The sequence below is a fragment of the Malus sylvestris genome, chromosome 12 (genome assembly GCF_916048215.2).
Source record: "Malus sylvestris chromosome 12, drMalSylv7.2, whole genome shotgun sequence".
NCBI classification, from domain to species: Eukaryota; Viridiplantae; Streptophyta; class Magnoliopsida; order Rosales; family Rosaceae; genus Malus; species Malus sylvestris.
Genome location: NC_062271.1, coordinates 23,637,583 through 23,659,345, shown reverse-complemented (window position 1 = coordinate 23,659,345; position 21,763 = coordinate 23,637,583). Strand labels below are relative to the sequence as shown.

The following is a 21,763-nucleotide window of genomic DNA, read 5'->3' as shown; positions in this document are numbered from 1 at the left end:
AGATCCTAAAAAGACACGAGTTACACACAAAAAAAAATGAAAGACGTAGCTTTACGCCATAGGCCCACAGGTAGAAGTTTCAACCCGTCGTTTTCGTACTCGCTCTTCGTACGCGAAGGCCCCCATGCCCGACAAAGACTGCAACGTTGAGGCTAGCATCCTTCAATCCCTTTAAAGTTTCCCAAGAGCACCAGGAGTCGGTCCTTAGTATAAGACACGAATTACACACAAAAAATGAAAGACGTAGCTTTATACCATAGGCCCATATAAGTAGATTGAAAGATGATGTGTGTAAAAATGATGATATCACATGTTATCACATGTTTCTATAAGTCGATTGAAAGATGATGTGTGAAAAGGGATGTCATACGCCCATAAAACTAAATAAGCCCCTTGAGATACCGACTCATATTTTTTGTATTTGTGTTTATTCCTTATTTTAATGGTTTATATTGCATTCACCGGTTAAGCTAACAATTAATACAATTCAAATTCAAACTCGAACCGTTAAAATAATTGGTGATACAACCTAACATATTAAGAAATCTGTTGAAGCATGAAACTTCATTTCAAAGAAGGTATCCAAAAGTCATTGATGAGGATTGTCGTAATGAGTTTGATAAGGGAGGTATATACAATTATTAAAAAAGCCAGTCTAGTTGACACTAAATCAATTCGTTAATTAACATGTCACTGACGAGACTACCCGTTTTAACCTGAACCCATTAATGCTCAACTCAAATATTTAATTTTTCGTATTGTATAGTTTTATGTTATTACCGTGCTGTTTGCAATATTGTCAAGTCTATCTTGTAGATTTCCAATAGTTTGGCTATGAATTTGTCGGTGGAAACATACGTGTTGAATGTTGAAGCGGTCAAACCGAATTGGAACCGCAGGAACTGAACTGCTCAGTTTCAATCAAACGTTTCGGTTTGGAAAGTTATTCGGACCGAATCATCGATGTTTTCTCTGCGTCCGCAAGTCTCAGAAAATGTTTTGGCCACGCTAAGCCACTCGTAAACAATGTCAGGAGAGGGTGAGTGATGTAATGGAGCTGGAAGAATCGTTAGTTGACTATTCACCTTCAATCCCTTTCAAATTTCGCAAAAAACGTGAGCACCAAAGAGTCGGTCCTTATAAGACATGCATTACACGCAAAAAAGGAAAGATGTACTGATGTAGGTTTGAAATGTGACGTATTTTGAAATTGGGCTGATTGTGGGACTTTAAATAAGAAACGAGTCATATTTTTTGTGCTCGTGTTTATTTATTATTTTAATGATTTTTGTTGTGTCAATCGATTAAGCTAACAAGTAATACAACTCAAATTTAAACCCGACTTGTTAAAATAATTAGTGACGCTACCTATGATGTTAAGAAATTTTTTTGGCGATTGAAGCTTGAAACAACAATCAACAAGGCCCAAAAATCCAGCTATAATCTTCTAAGCATGTGATATCCAAAAGTTAGTTAGAATGAGTTTGATAAGGGAGTTATGTACAATTATTAAAAGGAAAACTAATGAAAATGACTTGAAAACTTTGAGTTTTAACGATAAGGACAAAATAAAGAGTAAAGTGAATAGTACCATGATTGACTTTTTAGTGTAAAAATGTGATTTTTCGTTAAAGTGAACAGTACAAGGAATTTTTCGTTAAAGTTCTCATTATTAAAAGAGACATGCGTGTAACGAGTTGAAATGGATACCTGTGGGCAACACTAAATTAATCAGTTAGTTAATATGTCACTAACTAATCTCAATCAAACACATTAAAGCTCAACTCAAATATTTTTAATTTTCCGTTTTGTTAACGTCTTTTGTCGTATTAACGAGTTTTGTACGATATTGTCATGTCTACCTCGTTGCTTAAAAAAACAATTGAAATCCAACCAATAGCAAATCGACAAAATGAGAGATATAAATCTAATCTTAAATTTTCATGTTAATGTTAACTCAAAAAAATTCATAAATACAAGAAAAGAAAATCACATATAAAATTTAAAGACTCATATTTTTTTTTGCATGTAAAGTTCGTGAGCAAGCTCATATTTTTTCATAAGACAACTCAAACTAAATTTGATTCAAAAAGTTTTGTTGTAAAAAAAAAGATTATATTTTTTTTTCACGTAATTTGCATGTGATATACTTTAGAAAGTAAATTATGTTTAATTTTTTTTAAAGTTTATATTAACTATCTTTAATTTGCATTTTTTAAGACGTGTGACAAAAAAAAAGCGTCTATGCGAAAATTTTAAATATATCATATTTGAATTATTTTTTGCCATATTGTTAATGTTTTATATATTTGATTACTAAAATGTGCCACCCACTTGTGAATTTCTTTTACAAGAGGGGAACTGGTAAATAGATTGAGAAAGCTTGAGCTCAGAACCGAGCTTAAAGTTTTAAGTTTGCTCAAGCTGGATAAGTTCACATAAGAAGTAACACAAGCCAAAGTTGAACAATGCTATTCGGTTTAGCTCAAACAACCCTCTGTCAAAATTACTTTTAGTTCTAAACTCACCACAAAAAAAAATATATATATATATATATATATATATGACTCCTTAGTTTTAGGGTTTAAAAAATATATGTATATGATTCATGCCATAATAAATATTGTTAACAAAATTGATAGCATGATGATTACTGATACTATACATACACATACATATATATGATTTTGAATGTATATGCATTGCTTATGTTTAGGATGATGGAGTTTAGCCAATCAACCGCTAGTGCACAACATGGATTAACCTAAAATGAACCACACAATGCAACCGAACAAGCACCCCAATCTGAAAATCAAATTGAGCCCTTGGAACTGGAAGATAGCGAGGAAGAAGTGGAAACCACCGGTTGTGTCATTTACCAACCGAACCAGCCAATAATTTTGGTTGAATCAATTTTTGGCAATTGTAAGAACACGGTTGGCTAGCGATAACTGATTTTTGGTAATTATGTATATGTGGCTGGTAGGTGGCACAAGGAATTTGGCACGGATTGCCAACCGAACCCAGCCGTGATATCTATTAATTAGACACTCAAAACGAGACCACAAAAACACCATCTATTTTGATTAAAACATACAAAAGTAACCACGAGTCGGTTCGGTTAACCAATGTCCAAGAATTATAGGAATCACTCATCAAACTGACCTTAGTCGGTGCGCGTTGGTTTACTCACTGAAAAAATAAAAAATAAAAAACAAAAAACCAATTTGTTGAGTGGGAAGGGAGACAAATTATTATTAATTTGTTGAGTGGGGGACCCACAAATTAAAGATCAAATTTGGGAAGAGCATAAGTTAAGAATTTGTGTAAATAATTTGTGGTTCAGTTGATTAAAAATATTTGTTCATGTGGTTTTGTGTTCGAATCTTTTTTTATTTTTATTTTTTTGTAATTTAGTTAAATTTAATATAAATTATTCTATTATTTGTTAAAAAATAAAGATAAGAATTTATGTAATAAAAAAAGTTTAAAAAGCCAAGATGACCGACCAGTAAAATTTCTGTAGATATTTTTTTTCTCGAGTGGGTGCGGGGTAGATAGTCAGCGATACTATAAATAGCAAAAGCAATGAGCTCCTGAACTCACACCAGCACTTGATACAAAAGCAATAACACTTGGCTAGTTCGCTTCAAGTTTGAAATCTTTTGAAATATGTCTTCTGTGGAAGTTCCACTATCTCAATCTTCAAGCCCAAATGACACTTTTGATCCTAAGCCTTCAGCCACTTTTTCTCCCAGCATTTGGGGTGACCATTTTCTGTCCTATGCTTCTTTGGTAAGACTTCTTTCTTACTACAATAAACTATTATATATTTTGAACACTATATTATTATGAAAATTAAATTTGTAATTTTAAACGAGGAAAAAAACCAAAGAGTACTTTAATCATTTAAAATGCTACTGATTCGAAATCATTTTATCTAACTTTCCCTTCCTTAACGTGGCAAACATGTTGCGAATCTAACTACCAAAGTTAAATTCACACACAATTTTTTTTTTTTTTTTTGGAAAAAACAAGTTCTTAAAGTCATGAAAACTGACATGCAATAACTATTTCAGGCTAGGTGCCTCTCTTTTCTCAATGTTTACAATTTAGAAATTGACATCATAAAGGTTATGCGTTTTCTAATGTGTTACAAGACTTATCTTAGATTAATTGTAGTCTATATCTTTTGGTACTTGGAAACCTCCTCATTCAAACATATCATAAAGGTTATGCGTTTTCTGTTTTCTTAAATCAAAATGTGATCTTGTGCAGGAAGTGGATGCTGAACTTGAACAACATGTACAAGAACTGAAGGAAGAAGTGAGAAGCATGCTAATGACATCACCTGAAAATGTTTCCCAAAAGTTGAACTTGATCGATGACATTCAACGCTTAGGTGTGTCCTACCATTTTGGAAATGAAATTGAAGAAATTTTACAGAAAATTCACCAGAGCTCTTACGATTTGGATGACCTGTACACAGTTGCTCTTCGTTTTCGATTGCTTAGACAACAAGGTTATAACGTTTCATGCGGTAAGTAATCTCGGATGGTGGTCTGGTCATATATATTGTTTTTTTTATCTAAATGCTTCTTGAGGTTCTGAATTTTCCATTTTGTTGGTCATGCAGACTTATTCAACAAGCTCAAGGACGGTGATGGAAAATTCAAGGAATCTCTCGTTGATGATGTTGTAGGACTACTAAGCTTGTATGAAGCTACACACCTTAGGATACATGGAGAGGAGATACTAGATGAGGCTCTAACCTTCACCACGACTAATCTCGAGTCGGCGACATTCCGTTTAAGCCCCCCACTTGCAAAAGCAGTAACCCATGCCTTAAATCAGCCGCTCCGAAAGGGTTTACCAAGGGTTGAAGCACGGTATTACTTGTCAGTCTACCAGGAACTAAGAGAATCACCGAATGAAACTCTCCTAACGTTCGCCAAGTTGGATTTCAACCGACTGCAACGAGTCCATCAGAAAGAACTAAGCGAAATCACAAGGTAAATTAATTCCTTATTCATCCATATACATCACTTACTAAAGAGTTGAATTCTCCACCTCTAGCTACTAATAAATAATTATTTTTGTAACTCAGGTGGTGGAAGGACTTGGACGTGCCAAACAAGCTACCTTTCGCAAGAGACAGATTGGTTGAGGTCTACTTCTGCTGGAGTATGTCAGTCTACTTTCAGCCTCAGTATTCCTTTGCTAGGAGGACATCATGCAAAGTTACCGCTATAACATCCATTATGGATGACATTTATGATACACATGGAAAATTTGAAGAACTAGAGCTATTTACTGAAGCTATTGAGAGGTATGAATATATCATTAGTTAAAATTCTCTTATATAAATTATCTTACCTTACATCCGATCAAAACAGAAAAACTAAATTACGCAGAACTGATTTATATATTACTTGACCAGGTGGGATGTCTCAGCTATAGATCAACTACCAGAGTATATGAAACTTTGCTATCGTGAGTTGTTGAATATATACAGTGAAATTCATGAAAAGCTTGCGCACGAGGGGAAATTATATCGCATCGACCATGCAAGAGAAGCGGTAATAATCCATATATATATATATATATATATGCGCCTAGTTTTGAGTCTAAAGTTGTTAAAAGGCCAGAAAAACGTGCTGCAAATACTTCACAATATGTATAGAAACAAATAATTATTTATAATAATCTTTATATATCAATATTAATTAAAAGTAGAAACGATAAGAATTGATATAATCTCTTGATCTGGTATGTGCCAGATGAAGAACCAAGTTAGAGGCTTCTTCGATGAAGCGAAATTGTTCCGCCAGAATCACATGCCATCATTGGATGAATACATGTCTGTATCACTCATGACCTGTGGCTACGCGTTGCTAATAAACACATCGTTTGTTGGAATGGAAGAAGCTACAATAGACTCCTTTGATTGGTTGTTAACTTCCCCTCAAGCAGTGAAGGCTGCATCAACAGTTACCAGACTTATGGATGACATAGCGGACCATAAGGTACTTAATCATATATGTAAATAGTATTAATGAGTATTGTAGAATGTAAATAGTCTCACACTGAAAACAGACAGAATAAAATATAACTCATATCAATTGGTTCCACTTCTAATTGCATTGGACGCTTTTATACAAAAGCCTACGTCTGCTGGACTAGCAAATGGTTAAGTTATAATAGTATCATTGCTTGACCCATTAGTAGTGGACTGTTGAACCCCTAACTGAAATCTTGACAAGCATGACTATTATGATTGCATTAATACTTATATTAATGGTCTTCCTTTATCTTAATCCTCATGCCTGACTAGCTTGAGCAAGAGAGAGAACATTTTGCCTCAGCTGTGAACTGTTACATGAGAAAATATGGTGCCACAGAAGAAGAAGCGATAATCGAACTTCGAAGACAAGTGAATAATGCATGGAAGGACATAAACGAAGCGTGCCTCCACCCTACCGCTGTCGCCATGCCCCTGCTAATTCGTATTCTCAATTTTGCTCGGGTCATGGATGTTGTGTACAAGTGCGAAGATGGCTACAATAATGCTGACGGTGGGCTAAAAGATTTTATAGTTTCTACACTAGTGGAACCCGTGGCTTTATAAGCCTAAAATATCCACTTATTGTAATGTTTCTTTTGAAAGTATATCTCCAGCGCCCAACTTGCCTACAAATAATAAGGAGCTAGCTACCATCCGTTAAGACTGTAAAATTGTAATTTGGGTTGTGCGTTTGTTTTCCATGTTTATGATTTTATGATTAATAAAAGAACTTTCTATGTAGTTTGAATAAATCATATATTATTTCTTCAACTCAAATAGCACACTAGAACATGAATATATAGCTGTTAGAACATGAATGTATAGCTGTTGGTGCCAAAACTTGGACACAGATTCGACATGACATCTTGATGAGGAAACCTTTTAGGAATGGCCAATGTGGGACAATGAAATTTCTACTCAAAATTTCCAACAATACCCTACATTTGAGTTGAAATTTCATTCAAACTCCAACAATACCCACATTTGAATGCAAATGTATGACTAGGCTGCCTAAAACAGAGAGAGAATAGACATGATATGCATCGGGTGAAGTGTCTTTTGGACTTGACCTTACCCTAGTGAAAACATATTGGGTTTACTTGGTGACACAATGAATGTGGAAGATCTTGAATTGTTCACCGTAGTAGTAAACCGAGACAATATGCTACACACATAGCATGTCTGCCACATGTCAATTCATATGGTTGTGTTCATTTTGGCCCTGAACAGATTCCGTATTTCGTAGGAGCTTTAGATAATTTAGCCATTTCAATTCTCATAAATGCAGCCCCATTTATAGGTGACATTAATTAAGAATAGTTTGCCATATTCCTCTTGATAACAAGATATTAATGTCATTAAATGTATAAAACATAACCCCTCGAACTCAACAAACAACACACATTTTATTATAAGAATGGGTAAGTCATGTGTTCAACTTGTGAATCAAACTCAACCAGTTTGCCTATAAGAATAGCTCTATACGCATGTAGTTTTTCTCTTTTATGGTTTCGAGTATTTCGTTGATTTTATTTAACAATCTTTTGGAATATAGAGAATCATTGCACCAATGTCTTATTCCTTGATTTCCTGATTATTTTGCATTGAGATGTAAAGCAAAGGTGTCTCATGGGAACCACAGATTGCTCAAAACTATCTCAAAGAAGTGGCGAGATTTGTTACGTAGCTTCAGACTATGCCAACTATGAAGCTCTAGAAAAATGGTGCGGAAATTGGCTGTTTGTCATTGACGAGGTATAATCCAATAGCTAATAAGTGTGCTCCTATATTCGACACTTCAAATATGTCTAGAACTGATGTTGTTATTACTACTTTCATTTTTTCAGAAGGAAAGGTTTTTCATTCTTCGTTTCTTGCTATATCATCTTGGGTTGTGCAAACTATTCATTATAGGGGATCCCTTCATATTTGTAGTTAATTCTTGCTAAGATTTCTTCAAACTATTTTTGTTATGTCGAAGTTGAAATCTTTTTTTAGGGTTGTAAATAGATTTCACATGTATGTAAATAGTATATATACATATTATAACTTTCTACATATTTTACACGATTTTAAAATCCGCAACTCCGCATGGGCACTTTTTCTAGTCACCTACTAAACAGTTGAATTCTCCACCTCTTGCTACTAAATAATTATTTTTGTAACTGATCAGGTGGTGGAAGGACTTGGACGTGCCTAACAAGCTCCCTTTTGCAAGAGACAGATTGGTTGAGGTCTACTTCTGCTGGAGTTTGTCAGTCTAGTTTCAGCCTCAATATTCCTTTGCTAGGAGGACATCTTGCAAAGTTACTGCTATTATATCCATTATCGATGACGTTTATGAATATTGCACAAATGAACAACTGGAGCTCTTTACTGAAGCTATTGAGAGGTATGAATATATCATTAGTTAAAATTCTCTTATATATAAAATATCTTACCTTATATTATCATCCAATCAAAAAGAAAAAACTAACCTAATTATGCACAATTGATTTATGTATTACTTGATCAGGTGGGATGTCTCAGCCATAAATCAACTACCAGAGTATATGAAAGTCTGCTATCAGGCATTGTTGGATATATATAGTGAAATTCATGAAAAGTTTGCGCACAATGGAAAATTATATCGCATCCACCATGCAAGAGAAGCGGTACTATTCCTCAAAATGTGCTTAGTATCGAGTCTAAAGGTTTTACAAGGCCAGAAAAACGTGCCGCAAATGCTTTACAATATGTATAGAAACAAACAAGGTTCTAAAAGACGCTAGGCGTTAGTCGGGCAGTGAGATGGGGCCTAGCGCCTAGGCGGCTAGGTGGGGCCTGGCGGACTAGACGAATTTAAGTAAATCTATTATATTTCGTTTAAATAAGTGTCTGTTTATACTTAATATATATATATATATATAATTACATCATAAATTACAAAATAGAATGACATATATATTATGAAATATTGAAACATAATGAAAACATGAGGAACAAGCATATAATTTGTGTTTATTTTAGTATTCAACAAGTTTCTTACAATTTATTAAAGAAAAATAATGCAAAATGAAAGTTATCTATTTTATGTTTAAGTGAGTTGCAACCTAGCTGGGTGTCTAGGCGTGTCTGGGCAGGCTAGGTAGGCGCATCAGCAAGTCTAGGCGTCATTTCTAAATTTTCAAACGTCTAAGCATTAATCAGGACGGTGGCCAACCGCCTAGCCCCTAGACAGAGATTTTTAGAACAGTGAAAACAAATAATTCTTTATATATAATCTTTATCAATATGAATCAACAGTAGAAATGATTAAGAACTATTATAATCTCATGATCTGGTATGTGTCAGATGAAAAAAGTGTAAGTTCTATATGAGAGCAATTTGTGATTTGATTAAAGACATTTGGAATGATAAGGAGATTAGGATTGACACTTGTGGTAGACTTATCAGGAATTGTATTTCTTTAGAGATTCAAGTCATATACATTCTCGGTAAAACTAGAACTCTTCTAGCTGATATAATGCATAAGTGTTTCACGATGATAAGGCTACTCTTTGATAAGGATCACTTAATGGGAGGGATCCTTATTGAATTCCATCATATGAAGTATAAAACTGAGGTCCCTGCTCTCTCACAGTACACGCAAGTTTACAGAAAACTCAAGGCCCATTGAGCGAGCCTTGCTTTCGGTTGTGTAGAGTTGCAGAAGAACTTCAGTTATTAATCCTAGTTCTCTGAGACAATGTCTTCTACAGGTAAGTGGTTAAGTTGATAATTGTGAATAAGTTTTTCCGTTGCATAATTTACTTACATTTGGTATCAGAGCCCTTCACATATCATTTAACCCTATGTCGAAGGCATCAATAAATTTTTCCTTGTCTCGCATGTTACAGAACTGGTAGTATATCATTAGAGAAATATATATGAACACAATCAAGTGATAGCTAAAGCTATCCTTGATCATAAAGACATATATTTTCATTAAGATATACATACCAGTGATGGTACTTAAATTCAAGACATGATCACTAGTCATCTAAAGAAGATCATTCTTTCATGCTTAGAATTTAAGTAGTATATCACTTTATATACGAATGTTTGAATCGAATTACTATTGTCAAACCACAAAGGTTTATAATTTTGATTACAGAAATTAGAATGTTGGTTATAAAGGTGATATGATTAAAGAAAGTCTTCACATGATCATCAATCCAAAGATGTTGAAAAGGTGATTTATAGTTTGGGGATTTAAAGATTAATACTTGAACTATGTGCTTTGACAGTTACGAATCCTAACTCCATGCACCTTAATACAGTTGAACCACTCACTGGTGTCAACTATAAGAAATGGAAGCAGGATCTTGAGATCATGCTAGGTGTCATGGATTGGGACTTAGTACTTAGAACTGAAGAGCCCCCTACACCAACAGATGGAAGCACATCAAGTCAGAAGTCTAAATATGAAAAGTGGCACAAATCAAACAGAATTTCCTTGTTGATTATCAAAAGAAGCATGACTGATGTGGTTCGAGGAGCCTTCACAGATGCTACCAATGCAAAGGATTTTCTTAAGTCCATTGAGCAGAAGTACCAAGAGTCATAAAAAACTGAGACAGACGTTACCAATGCTAACGATTTCCTCAAGTCCATTGAAGAAAAATACCAGGAGTCGCCAAAAATTGAAACAGGTAATCTCATGAATTCACTGACAACCATGAGACATGATGGCATAGAGAGTGTGCGTGAGTACATTTTAAAAATGGTGGACATTGCTGGAAAACTCGAAGCTCTCGAGGTACTCATCCCTGAAACTTTCTTGGTACATGTGATATTGAGTTCCCTACTTGATAGTTATACACATCTCAAATTGTCCTACAATGCATTGCGTGAAAAGTGGGATGTGAATGAGTTAAGTTCAGTATGTGTGAGTGAAGAGGAAAGGATGAAAAAGTCTGAAAATGAGAAAATTGAGTCTTTGAACTATGTACGAAGTACCACCGAGGCACATACACCCTTAACCACAGATGCCACTAGAGAGAATTCTACCAAAAGGGTTCCCTCTCCTAAAAGAAACACCAAACCTAACAAGCCATCGATTCTCAAACATTATTTTTGTATAAGGCTTGGCTTGCCACATGACGAAAGGTAAAAACCTTTTTGCTTGTTTTGAGTCTAATTTAATTGATATACCTAGCATTAAATGGTGGCTTGACTCTAGCTTTTCTATTCATGTTACGAATTTATTGCAGAACTTCATAACAACGAGAACACCAAATAAGGATGAAGTCAAAGTTTCAATTTGCAATGGAAGAAGAGTTGAAGTCAAAGCTTTGGAAAGTGTTAGGCTAAAGTTAGGATTTGGTTTTTTGTTTAGAATTAGAAAACATTGTCTATGTGCCTTCCATGAGAAGGAAGTTGATTCCGTTTCAAAATTAGTTTTGTTGAGTTTTTATTTTACTATAAATAACATTGGCTTCAACATATTTTACAAATCTCAAATTGGTACTGTTTTTTTTTTTTTTTAATGATAGCATGTTTCAAATAAAACTCAACAAGGTCGAATTTATTTCAACATTCAAAGTGAACATACTAAGACTCAACAATCACGAAACTTATTGCAAAAGAGCTAGGTCATATGTCAAAACAAAGGATGAAGTTACTTGTCAAAAATGATATTTTGCCTACGGTAATTTTTAATGGTTTTGAGTTCTAAAGGAAAAATGACAAGTAGTAGAAAGAAAGGTTCAACAAGAAGCAAAGAAACTTTAGAAATCATCCATACGGACGTTTGTGGTCTTTTTTTCCCACACAAACTATAGAGGGACATAAAGATTTCATAAACTATTTTTTCTTGATTTGGTTTCATCTATCTAATTTCAAAATAATCAAATGCACTTGAAACTTTAAGATTTCAAAATTGACATCGAAAACCAATTGGAAGAAAACAAAAAAAAAATTAAGGAGGTTAGGTCTGATAGGAGAGGTGAATACAATGGTAGATACACTCAAACTGGCAGACATCTTAGTCCATTTGCCCTTTTTTCTTTTTCTACAAGAAAATGGAATTGTAGCTCAATACACCACACTGGAAATCTCAAGCAAAACGAAGTGGCTAAGAAAAGAAGGAGAACCCTAATGGACATAGTAAGGAGTACAATTTGTAAGACTAATCTACCAAGTTGTTTATGGAGTTAGAGATGGACGATGACAATCTTATATTTGAAGAAGATGATTAAATGGGGAATGATGCTGAACATTCACCGATTGCAGCAGCCTTGGTTGAAATTCCAGATCAATTAGAAGAAATTAAGTATGTGTAATGATGATGGTCTGTTACACCAAAGCACCGATAATGTGCTGTTGCTCAATGAGAAACATACTTATGATTAGGCCTGGCAATTCCTAACACGACCCGATAACCCGACACGACACGACACGAAATTAACAGGTGTTCGAGTCGACACGATAACGAAACGGGTCGTTATCGGGTAACCCGATAAGCACCTGTTAAGATAACGGGTTTGTTCGGGTATACACGTGGGTAACACGATACACGATAAGCAGAATATTAATTTAATAATTTATAACCCTAAAAAAATACTATAATAATTATATATATATATATTAATTTAACAATTTTATACCCCTAAAAACTATAATAATTATATATATATATATGTATATATATTAAATTAACTATAATAATTATAATATTATATATACTATAATAATTATACCCAAAATATTAACTATAATAATTATATATATATATTAAATTTTATACCCCTAAAAACTATAATAATTATACATACAAAATAAATAGATTTAAATTTACTTAATAAATAAATATATATATACACACACACACCATTGAACTTCATGGGATACGAATTATACGAAACTAATTTCAACGATCCAGCCGTCAAACATGTTTGTATATACTTCGAGATCGCATACGCCAAAAATTGCAAAAAGCAAAAATTCAGAGAGCAAGTAACGGGACAAAACTTTTTGACGGTTATAAACGAAAAATCACGATTTAACGGTCATTTTAACTCCGATTTTGATGATTTTTTACAACCACACTCCTTAACCCTATATGAATACAATGATTGAATTCGATCTTCAATTTAAAATATTTACACTAGTGGATATATACTTAATAAAAGTATGAATAAACTCTTAAGTATTAGTGAATCTATTGTTTTGATGGGATACTCATTCTACAAAACTAGTTTCAATGATCCAACCGTCAAACATGTTTGTATATACTTCGAGATCGCATACGCCAAAAATTGCAAAAAACAAACATTCAGAGATCAAGTAATGGGACAAAAGTTTTCGACGGTTATAAACGAAAAATCACGATTTAACGGTTATTTTAACTCCGATTTTGATGATTTTTTACAACTACACTCCTTGACCCTATATGAACACAAGTAATGAATTCGATCTTCAATTTAAAATATTTACACTAGTGGATACCACAAAATCTTATGTTATACTTAATAAAAGTATGAATAAACTATTAAGTATTAGTGAATCTATTGTTTTGATGGGATACTCATTCTACGAAACTAGTTTCAAAGATCCAACCGTCAAACATGTTTGTATATACTTCGAGATCGCATACGTCAAAAATTACAAAAAACAAACATTCAGAGATCAATTAACGAGACAAAACTTTTTGACGGTTATAAAAAGAAAAATCACGATTTAACGGTCATTTTAACTCTGATTTTGATGATTTTTTGCAGCTACACTCCTTGACCTTATATAAATACAATGATTAAATTCGATCTTCAATTTAAAATATTTACACTAGTGGATACCACAAAATCTTATATTATACTTAATAAAAGTATGAATAAACTATTAAGTATTAGTGAATCTATTGTTTTGATGGGATACTCATTCTACGAAACTAGTTTCAATGATCCAACCGTCAAACATGTTTATATATACTTCGAGATCGTATACGCCAAAAATTGCAAAAAACGAACATTCAGATATCAAGTAACGGGACAAAACATTTCGACGGTTATAAACAAAAAATCACGATTTAACGGTCATTTTAACTCCGATTTTGATGATTTTTTACAACCACACTCCTTGACCCTATATGAATACAATGATTGAATTTGATCTTCAATTTAAAATATTTACACTAGTGGATACCACAAAATCTTATGTTATACTTAATAAAAGTATGAATAAACTCTTAAGTATTAGTGAATCTATTGTTTTGATGGGATACTCATTCTACGAAACTAGTTTCAATGATCCAACCGTCAAACATGTTTTTATATATTTCGAGATCGCATACGCCAAAAATTGCAAAAAACAAACATTCAGATAGCACGTAACTGGACAAAACGTTTCGACGGTTATAAACGAAAAATCACGATTTAACGGTTAATTTAACTCCGATTTTGATGATTTTTTACAACTACACTCCTTGACCTTATATGAATACAATGATTGAATTCGATCTTCAATTTAAAATATTTACACTAGTGGATACCACAAAATCTTATGTTATACTTAATAAAAGTATGAATAAACTCTTAAGTATTAGTAAATCTATTGTTTTAATGGGATACTCATTCTACGAAACTATTTTCAATGATCCAACCGTCAAACATGTTTGTATATATTTCGAGATCGCATACGCCAAAAATTGAAAAAAAAAAACATTCAGAGAGCAAGTAACGGGACAAAACTTTTCGACGGTTATAAACGAAAAATCACGATTTAACGGTTAATTTAACTCCGATTTTAATGATTTTTTACAACTACACTCCTTGACCTTATATGAATACAATGATTTAATTCGATCTTCAATTTAAAATATTTACACTAGTGGATACCACAAAATCTTATGTTATACTTAATAAAAGTATGAATAAACTATTAAGTATTAGTGAATTTATTGTTTTGATGGGATACTCATTCTACGAAACTAGTTTCAAAGATCCAACCGTCAAACATGTTTGTATATACTTCGAGATCGCATACGTCAAAAATTACAAAAAACAAACATTCAGAGATCAATTAACGGGATAAAACGTTTCGACGGTTATAAAAAGAAAAATCACGATTTAACGGTCATTTTAACTCTGATTTTAATGATTTTTTGCAGCTACACTCCTTGACCTTATATGAATACAATGATTGAATTTGATCTTCAATTTAAAATATTTACACTAGTGGAAACCACAAAATCTTATATTATACTTAATAAAAGTATGAATAAACTATTACGTATTAGTGAATCTATTGTTTTGATGGGATACTCATTCTACGAAACTAGTTTCAAAGATCCAACCGTCAAACATGTTTGTATATACTTCAAGATCACATACGTCAAAAATTACAAAAAAAAAACATTCAGAGATCAAGTAACGGGACAAAACGTTTCGACGGTTATAAACGAAAAATCACGATTTAACGGTCATTTTAACTCCGATTTTGATGTTTTTTTACAACCACACTCCTTGACCCTATATGAATACAACGATTGAATTCGATCTTCAATTTAAAATATTTACACTAGTGGATACCACAAAATCTTATACTATACTTAATAAAAGTATGAATAAACTATTAAGTATTAGTGAATCTATTGTTTTGATGGGATACTCATTCTACGAAACTAGTTTCAATGATCCAACCGTCAAACATGTTTATATATACTTCGAGATTGCATACGCCAAAAATTGCAAAAAACAAACATTCAGAGATCAAGTAACGGGACAAAACTTTTCGACGGTTATAAACGAAAAATCACGATTTAACGGTCATTTTAACTCCGATTTTGATGATTTTTTACAAGTACACTCCTTGACCCTATATGAATACAATGATTGAATTCGATCTTCAATTTAAAATATTTACACTAGTGGAAACCACAAAATCTTATGTTATACTTAATAAAAGTATGAATAAACTTTTAAGTATTAGTGAATCTATTGTTTTGATGGGATACTCATTCTACGAAACTATTTTCAACGATCCAACCGTCAAACATGTTTGTATATATTTTGAGATCGCATACGCCAAAAATTGCAAAAAACAAACATTCAAAGAGCACGTAACGGGACAAAACTTTTCGACGGTTATAAACGAAAAATCACGATTTAACGGTTAATTTAACTCCGATTTTGATGATTTTTTACAACTACACTCCTTGTCCTTATATGAATACAATGATTGAATTCGATCTTCAATTTAAAATATTTACACTAGTGGATACCACAAAATCTTATGTTTATACTTAATAAAAGTATGGTATAGTACTATTGTTTTATTTTTTTTCATAATTATTTTGGTAAACTTCTCATAATTTGAATGATTTTTAATGTTTGGGTTTTCTATGCTTAGTTGATGCAGAAGATTGTTATGACGTGGAAAACCTTACTGAAAACATCATCAACATAACTCTTGAAGGCAATATATCAAGCCAAAGTTCCAATGCAATTTCATGATGATCGATGTAAATCGAGGATTTTGTAAATTGAGGTTTAAACTTTTGAGAAAGATTTCACAACCTTGAAAATAAAAACTGTTTCATTTTGCATATCCTTGTACATTTAAAATTTGTAATAGATTAGTAGTGTATGTATTATTTTTTTATTAGGCTCTTATTTTCGAGTGTAGATGTAGTACTTAAACGACAAATGTGTTTTAATGTTTTGAAGTAATATTTATGTGGCAATGTGTGGTATGTGCAAATTTAAGAAAAAAAAAATATTTTTCTTAACGGGTCATAACGGGTTATAACGGGTCGGGTCACTTTACCCAACGGGTAAAGTGACACGACCTGTTAAGGACCCGTTAAGATAACGGGTGTGACACGACACGACCCGTCAAGATAACAGGTGTTACACGAAAACGACACGAACACGACTGACACGACCCGTTTGCCAGGCCTACTTATGATCATGCAAGCCATGATGAGTCAGTAACTGTGAGTGGCAGCTGCGATCACCGATAACCAGCAAACAAATGTGGCCAGCAGCAGTGAGCACCGACTACACCGATTGCAACAACATGCAAACACTCATGCGGGGTACGTGGAATTGACACCTCACAAACATGGCAAGAAGATGGTCAAATGGAGATTAATACTGAAATGGCCAAATAGGGATTAATACTGAGCCAACACCGACTGTAGCAATAGTGGTTGAACTTCCAAGTGAAGTGGAAGAAGATGAGGGCTATAATGATTGCAATTTTCAGCATGGCAAAAATGATGTGCTGTTGCATGGTGAGCAGCAAATTCGTCATCATACAAGGCACGTGGAGGAAAGAGTTTCAAGTGACAATGAACCGAAGCATGACACTGAAATTGAGGTGTTGTTAGACGGTGAACCGCATGCAGGAAATCAGCAAGGACACGTGGATGAAGCAGCCGTGCATACCAGTAACCACCGACTGGAGTCAACAGTTTTGGCAGTCGGTAATGTTCCACTGTTTTGAGGAAATCAGATAGGGTAAGAAAGTCAACATTCTCATCATATTTTGTGTATTTGGTAGAGACAAATTTTAATTTATTAGAGTTTTGTGATACTGGGATTTTCAAACAAGTCATCTCGAGTCCAAAAATAGACAATTGGATTACAGCAGACATCAAGACAATGGTACCTAAAATTTCATCGAGTTGTAAAAGAGAAGGTTTCACAGAGAACCCATCAGACAAATTGTGTTTATTTGAGATTCAGTGGGAGCAATTTTATCATTCTAGTTCTTTATGTGGATGATACATTGCTCACCACAAATAGTCATAGTTTGTTGGATGAAACCAGTTTTCTTGCAAAGACACTTCGAGATGAAAGACCTGGGAGATGACACTTATGTCCAAGGGATTCAGTGTAAGGTTGTGAATGACAATGAATGATGTATTGGATTACTTATGTTGTAGACCACTTGTTTATTGAGTTGTTAACAAATTAAGTAATCTGATAGTCCAAATGAAATAAGGATTATGGAGTCTTAACCTTTGCAATTGACCTAAAAGAAATCTGATGGATTTCACTACAAAGATACAGTATCATGGTGGGACTTAAACACTTAAGTGATAGGGTTTGACTTTCACAACCAATAATAGGTTGGTTGTGATTAAACCCTAATGATATAAATATTATGGTTAAGTCCCTGCTTCCATACGCTTATACTCTCAATCATGCCAAACCCTATTCACGGTAGAGACATTTTGAAGTACTGGAAGTAGAAGACAACCTGTGAACTCAAGCCACCATGTCTCCAATCGGTGCAGGTTAGTATCATGCATCCTCTTCTTGTAATTATCATGATGCATGTTAAATTGTTATCCTAGAACCATGTTGTATTAGTCCACCTTACATGTGGTATCAGAGCCAAACAACATGACTAGAATCCAATTCAAAAAACTGCATCGTTATGGATAATTCAAATCATCCTATTTTGCTTCCGCTGTTCTTATTCTTTCATGACTTAATATAGTTGTATGTATGATGACCGTGTGCTGCGATGTTATTCATCATAAAGAAGCATATATTATGGCTAATAAGTTTGGTGCAGAAACTTTATATACGGTGCAGGGCGTAGATAATACAATCTGCAGGAGTTCAATTGAAATCCCAGCATCGTTTGATATTGAGTGGAACACCAATCCAGAATAACGTCATGGATTTGTGGTCCCTTTTGGTTGAAAATTACACTTTCAGTGAAGCAATTGAAACAAAATGTTTTATTAGTCAATTATGATTTGATAAATTTATAACTGGTTTCTGATTCATATCTGGAGAAGGCATAAAGAATTTTCTCCCTGACATGTTTTCTTCACTGTGTTCTCTTCCGCGAGCTCGACTGTGATAGCTAATTTCAAATTTCTAAGTGAGCCACCATCCAGTTATTATTGATCGAGCCGTTATTCGGGTTTTGCTTCCCCGCACATCATCAAAACCCAGTTGAGAATTACTCCCTGCTAGGAGATAAATTGGGGTTTGTCTTCTTGCTTCTGCTCATTTTCCATAAATACATTAACTCTGTTGCAAACAAGGATTGCCGCATGACTTTAAGCTTACTGCATTTTGACTATATATATTGTCTTAAGACTGCATGATTGAATAAATCTGGTTGAAGGAACCTTTTACAATGGGCCCTTCGTATTTTAATTTCAAACCATATAATTTGGGTGAGCCATTGTGATCCTGAGGAGCTTGAGCTATATATCTATCCTGTTCACAATTTGCTGCATAATTTTTGAGTAATGGAGTACAAGAATAATGGTATGGCCACTTAGGCGTATTAGTTGATTGGTTGAACTAATTTGAATATAAATGCCTGCTATGTTTTTCACATTGGTTTTGCAAACTGACTTTCCCATACATGTTAATTAAGTTGATGTTTACGCTTCCCTCTATCGTTATGCCTGTAAACACCCCTCTTCAGAAATCAGAATTTTTTTTATTTCAGTTCATGTTTGCAAAGTTTGTCCTTTGTGACCTTCATCTTCAAACATAAAATTGCGTTAGCTGAGACTTTGTTTTTTTTTTTTTGAGAAATTTCTCAAATACACACAATTGAGATTTTGGAGAATTTCTTCAACGACGTCGTTTGCAAGTAAGTCTTTTGCATTCTTTTTTTTTTGCTATAAGTACATGTTTGGTATGACTGATTACCTATGACAAATTATGAATACTTATGACATGTTATGATTCACGTCAACTGTGACACTAATACTATGTTGATTATGGTATAACGTCTTGCTTGTGGTTTAGTGGATTCAACTTAAGTTTAATGAATTTTGTTATATTTGAGTGAGAAATCAATAAAAGTATTTATAAGTCAGAAATAGGACATGTTGAAAAGGCAAGAAACTCACATGAAAAGGAAAACCATTCATGTCACTAACCTGGGCTTGATAAACATCCTATTTTTTTTTAGAGACTTTCGTAACTCCAAACCTTATGTAATTGTTTTCTTGTAGTTCAGAATAGATTGTATATACTGCAATTTTTCACGTTTTTGGGACATCAAATAAATTTATAGTAAACTGTTAAAGGTGATACCACGCTGCTGGAATTCTGTAAACTTCAGCAGCAAAGTCTGTTTGTGATAATATTTTGATGTACTTCTGCAACTCCTAAATTCATGAAATTTTATTATGATATATATTAAGATGTTTATTTTAAATCTGGAAATTTTCACTAGCAGTGGTCTGAAAATGATTTATTGGTGAAGTTTTAATCTCAGGAATGTACTGCAGAATTTATGCATCTTCTGCAGCACATTCCATTCGATTTGGGAGACAGTAAATTTATATGTCTACTTTATTTCTGGAAACTTTCATGCACATTGGAGAAAAATTGAATTTTTTGGTGAATTATTTAGTCTCCGGTATGTACTGCAGAATTTTTGCCATCTCTGCAGCACATCCCATTTCGTATTTTCTTTTAGTACACTTGTAAAGTGTAAAAAAAATTATGAAATATTGGGAATTAACAGATTTGTACGTTTACTTATTTTCTGAAAATTTTCATGGATATCGGATGAAAAATGAATATTTGGTGAATTTTAATCTTAGGTATGTACTGCAGATTTTCTGTAGTTTCTGCAGCACCTCTCTTTTCGAATTCATTTTTGGCTCGCTTATAATATTTTTAAAAAAAAAATCATGAAATTTTGCAAAACAGTAGTCATATATGTCTAGTTCATACCTAAAACTTTTCATGACAATCTAAAGAGAATTGAGTTTTTTAGTGAATTTGCAAACTAAAGTGGCATTGTTGAATTTTTGGTACTTCAAAAACTAGTTATGTTATGCAATATTGTTTTCTCTAATTTGTGCATATCCAATAGTACCAATTGTTTGACATGTTTATTTGCTCTAATATGTCCTGGTTTTCAATGCAAATTCTCAATTCTAATGACTTTTATTAGTAAACACTGATTAAATTTTGGTTGAAAAGTGAATTGGTTTATTTTGCTCAAACCAATGTTTTGTTTGGTCATCAATTTTGATTATGATGATTATTGTCTTTTGAGACAAAAATTGGAAAGTGGTATCAGTTTACTAATTGATCATTTTGGTCCCTATCGAATAGCTGAATAACCATGTTTCCTCTTTCGAGAACTCTATTGTTCAATAACGACATACTTTTGTGTCTAATTTAATCTTTTGAGAATCATTGAATATCCAACAAAACGGTTATTTAATACTGTTCTAAAGGATTATTTTGACAAATCAAAATTCTAATTTATATGGTGAATACTTTTGTCCCAAAGGGAATTTCAGGAAATCATTTACCAACTATAAATTATTATAGCAACATAAAATACTTCTAACATATTTTCATCTGGCCAAAGCTGTTGAAGCTATATGTGTTTTGTGTATTTTATGTTTTGGCTAGCTATGCAGGTATTTTCTTTGCATGATTAGTTTCTGCCCAAAGGTGTAACAATCATGCAATTTGCGTTTGGTTTGATCCTCCACAACTCGACTACTTCCATGATGAAACTTGCAGAATCGAGAATGAGTAGGTAAATTTACCAATTTTTGTCTTAATTTTCTCTGAGTTCTAAATTGGATTAAAATTATTGTTGAAAAGTTTATGTTATTGAGATATCTAAGTGTTTATTTTAATCGAATTTGTTTTAGAATTAAAACATAAATTTTGAGTTTGGATTCTCTTATTAGGTTTCATTTTAATTTATGACCTAATCCTTAAC

General features: G+C 33.2%; 1 protein-coding gene and 1 long non-coding RNA gene across 2 annotated transcripts in view; both read left to right on the top strand.

Annotated features, from left to right (window-relative positions):
* The window catches only part of LOC126594225 (uncharacterized), a 64,638-nt gene that overhangs the window by 16,569 nt on the left and 26,306 nt on the right, over window positions 1–21,763 (top strand). The window lies entirely within an intron of this gene.
* LOC126594212 ((-)-germacrene D synthase-like) lies at window positions 3,608–6,816 on the top strand. The gene is made up of 7 exons (XM_050260431.1): window positions 3,608–3,795; window positions 4,279–4,540; window positions 4,637–5,012; window positions 5,108–5,329; window positions 5,441–5,579; window positions 5,781–6,026; window positions 6,335–6,816. Exons 1-7 carry the CDS (start codon window positions 3,673–3,675, stop codon window positions 6,626–6,628), a joined length of 1,662 nt encoding a protein of 553 aa, XP_050116388.1. The 5' UTR covers window positions 3,608–3,672; the 3' UTR covers window positions 6,629–6,816.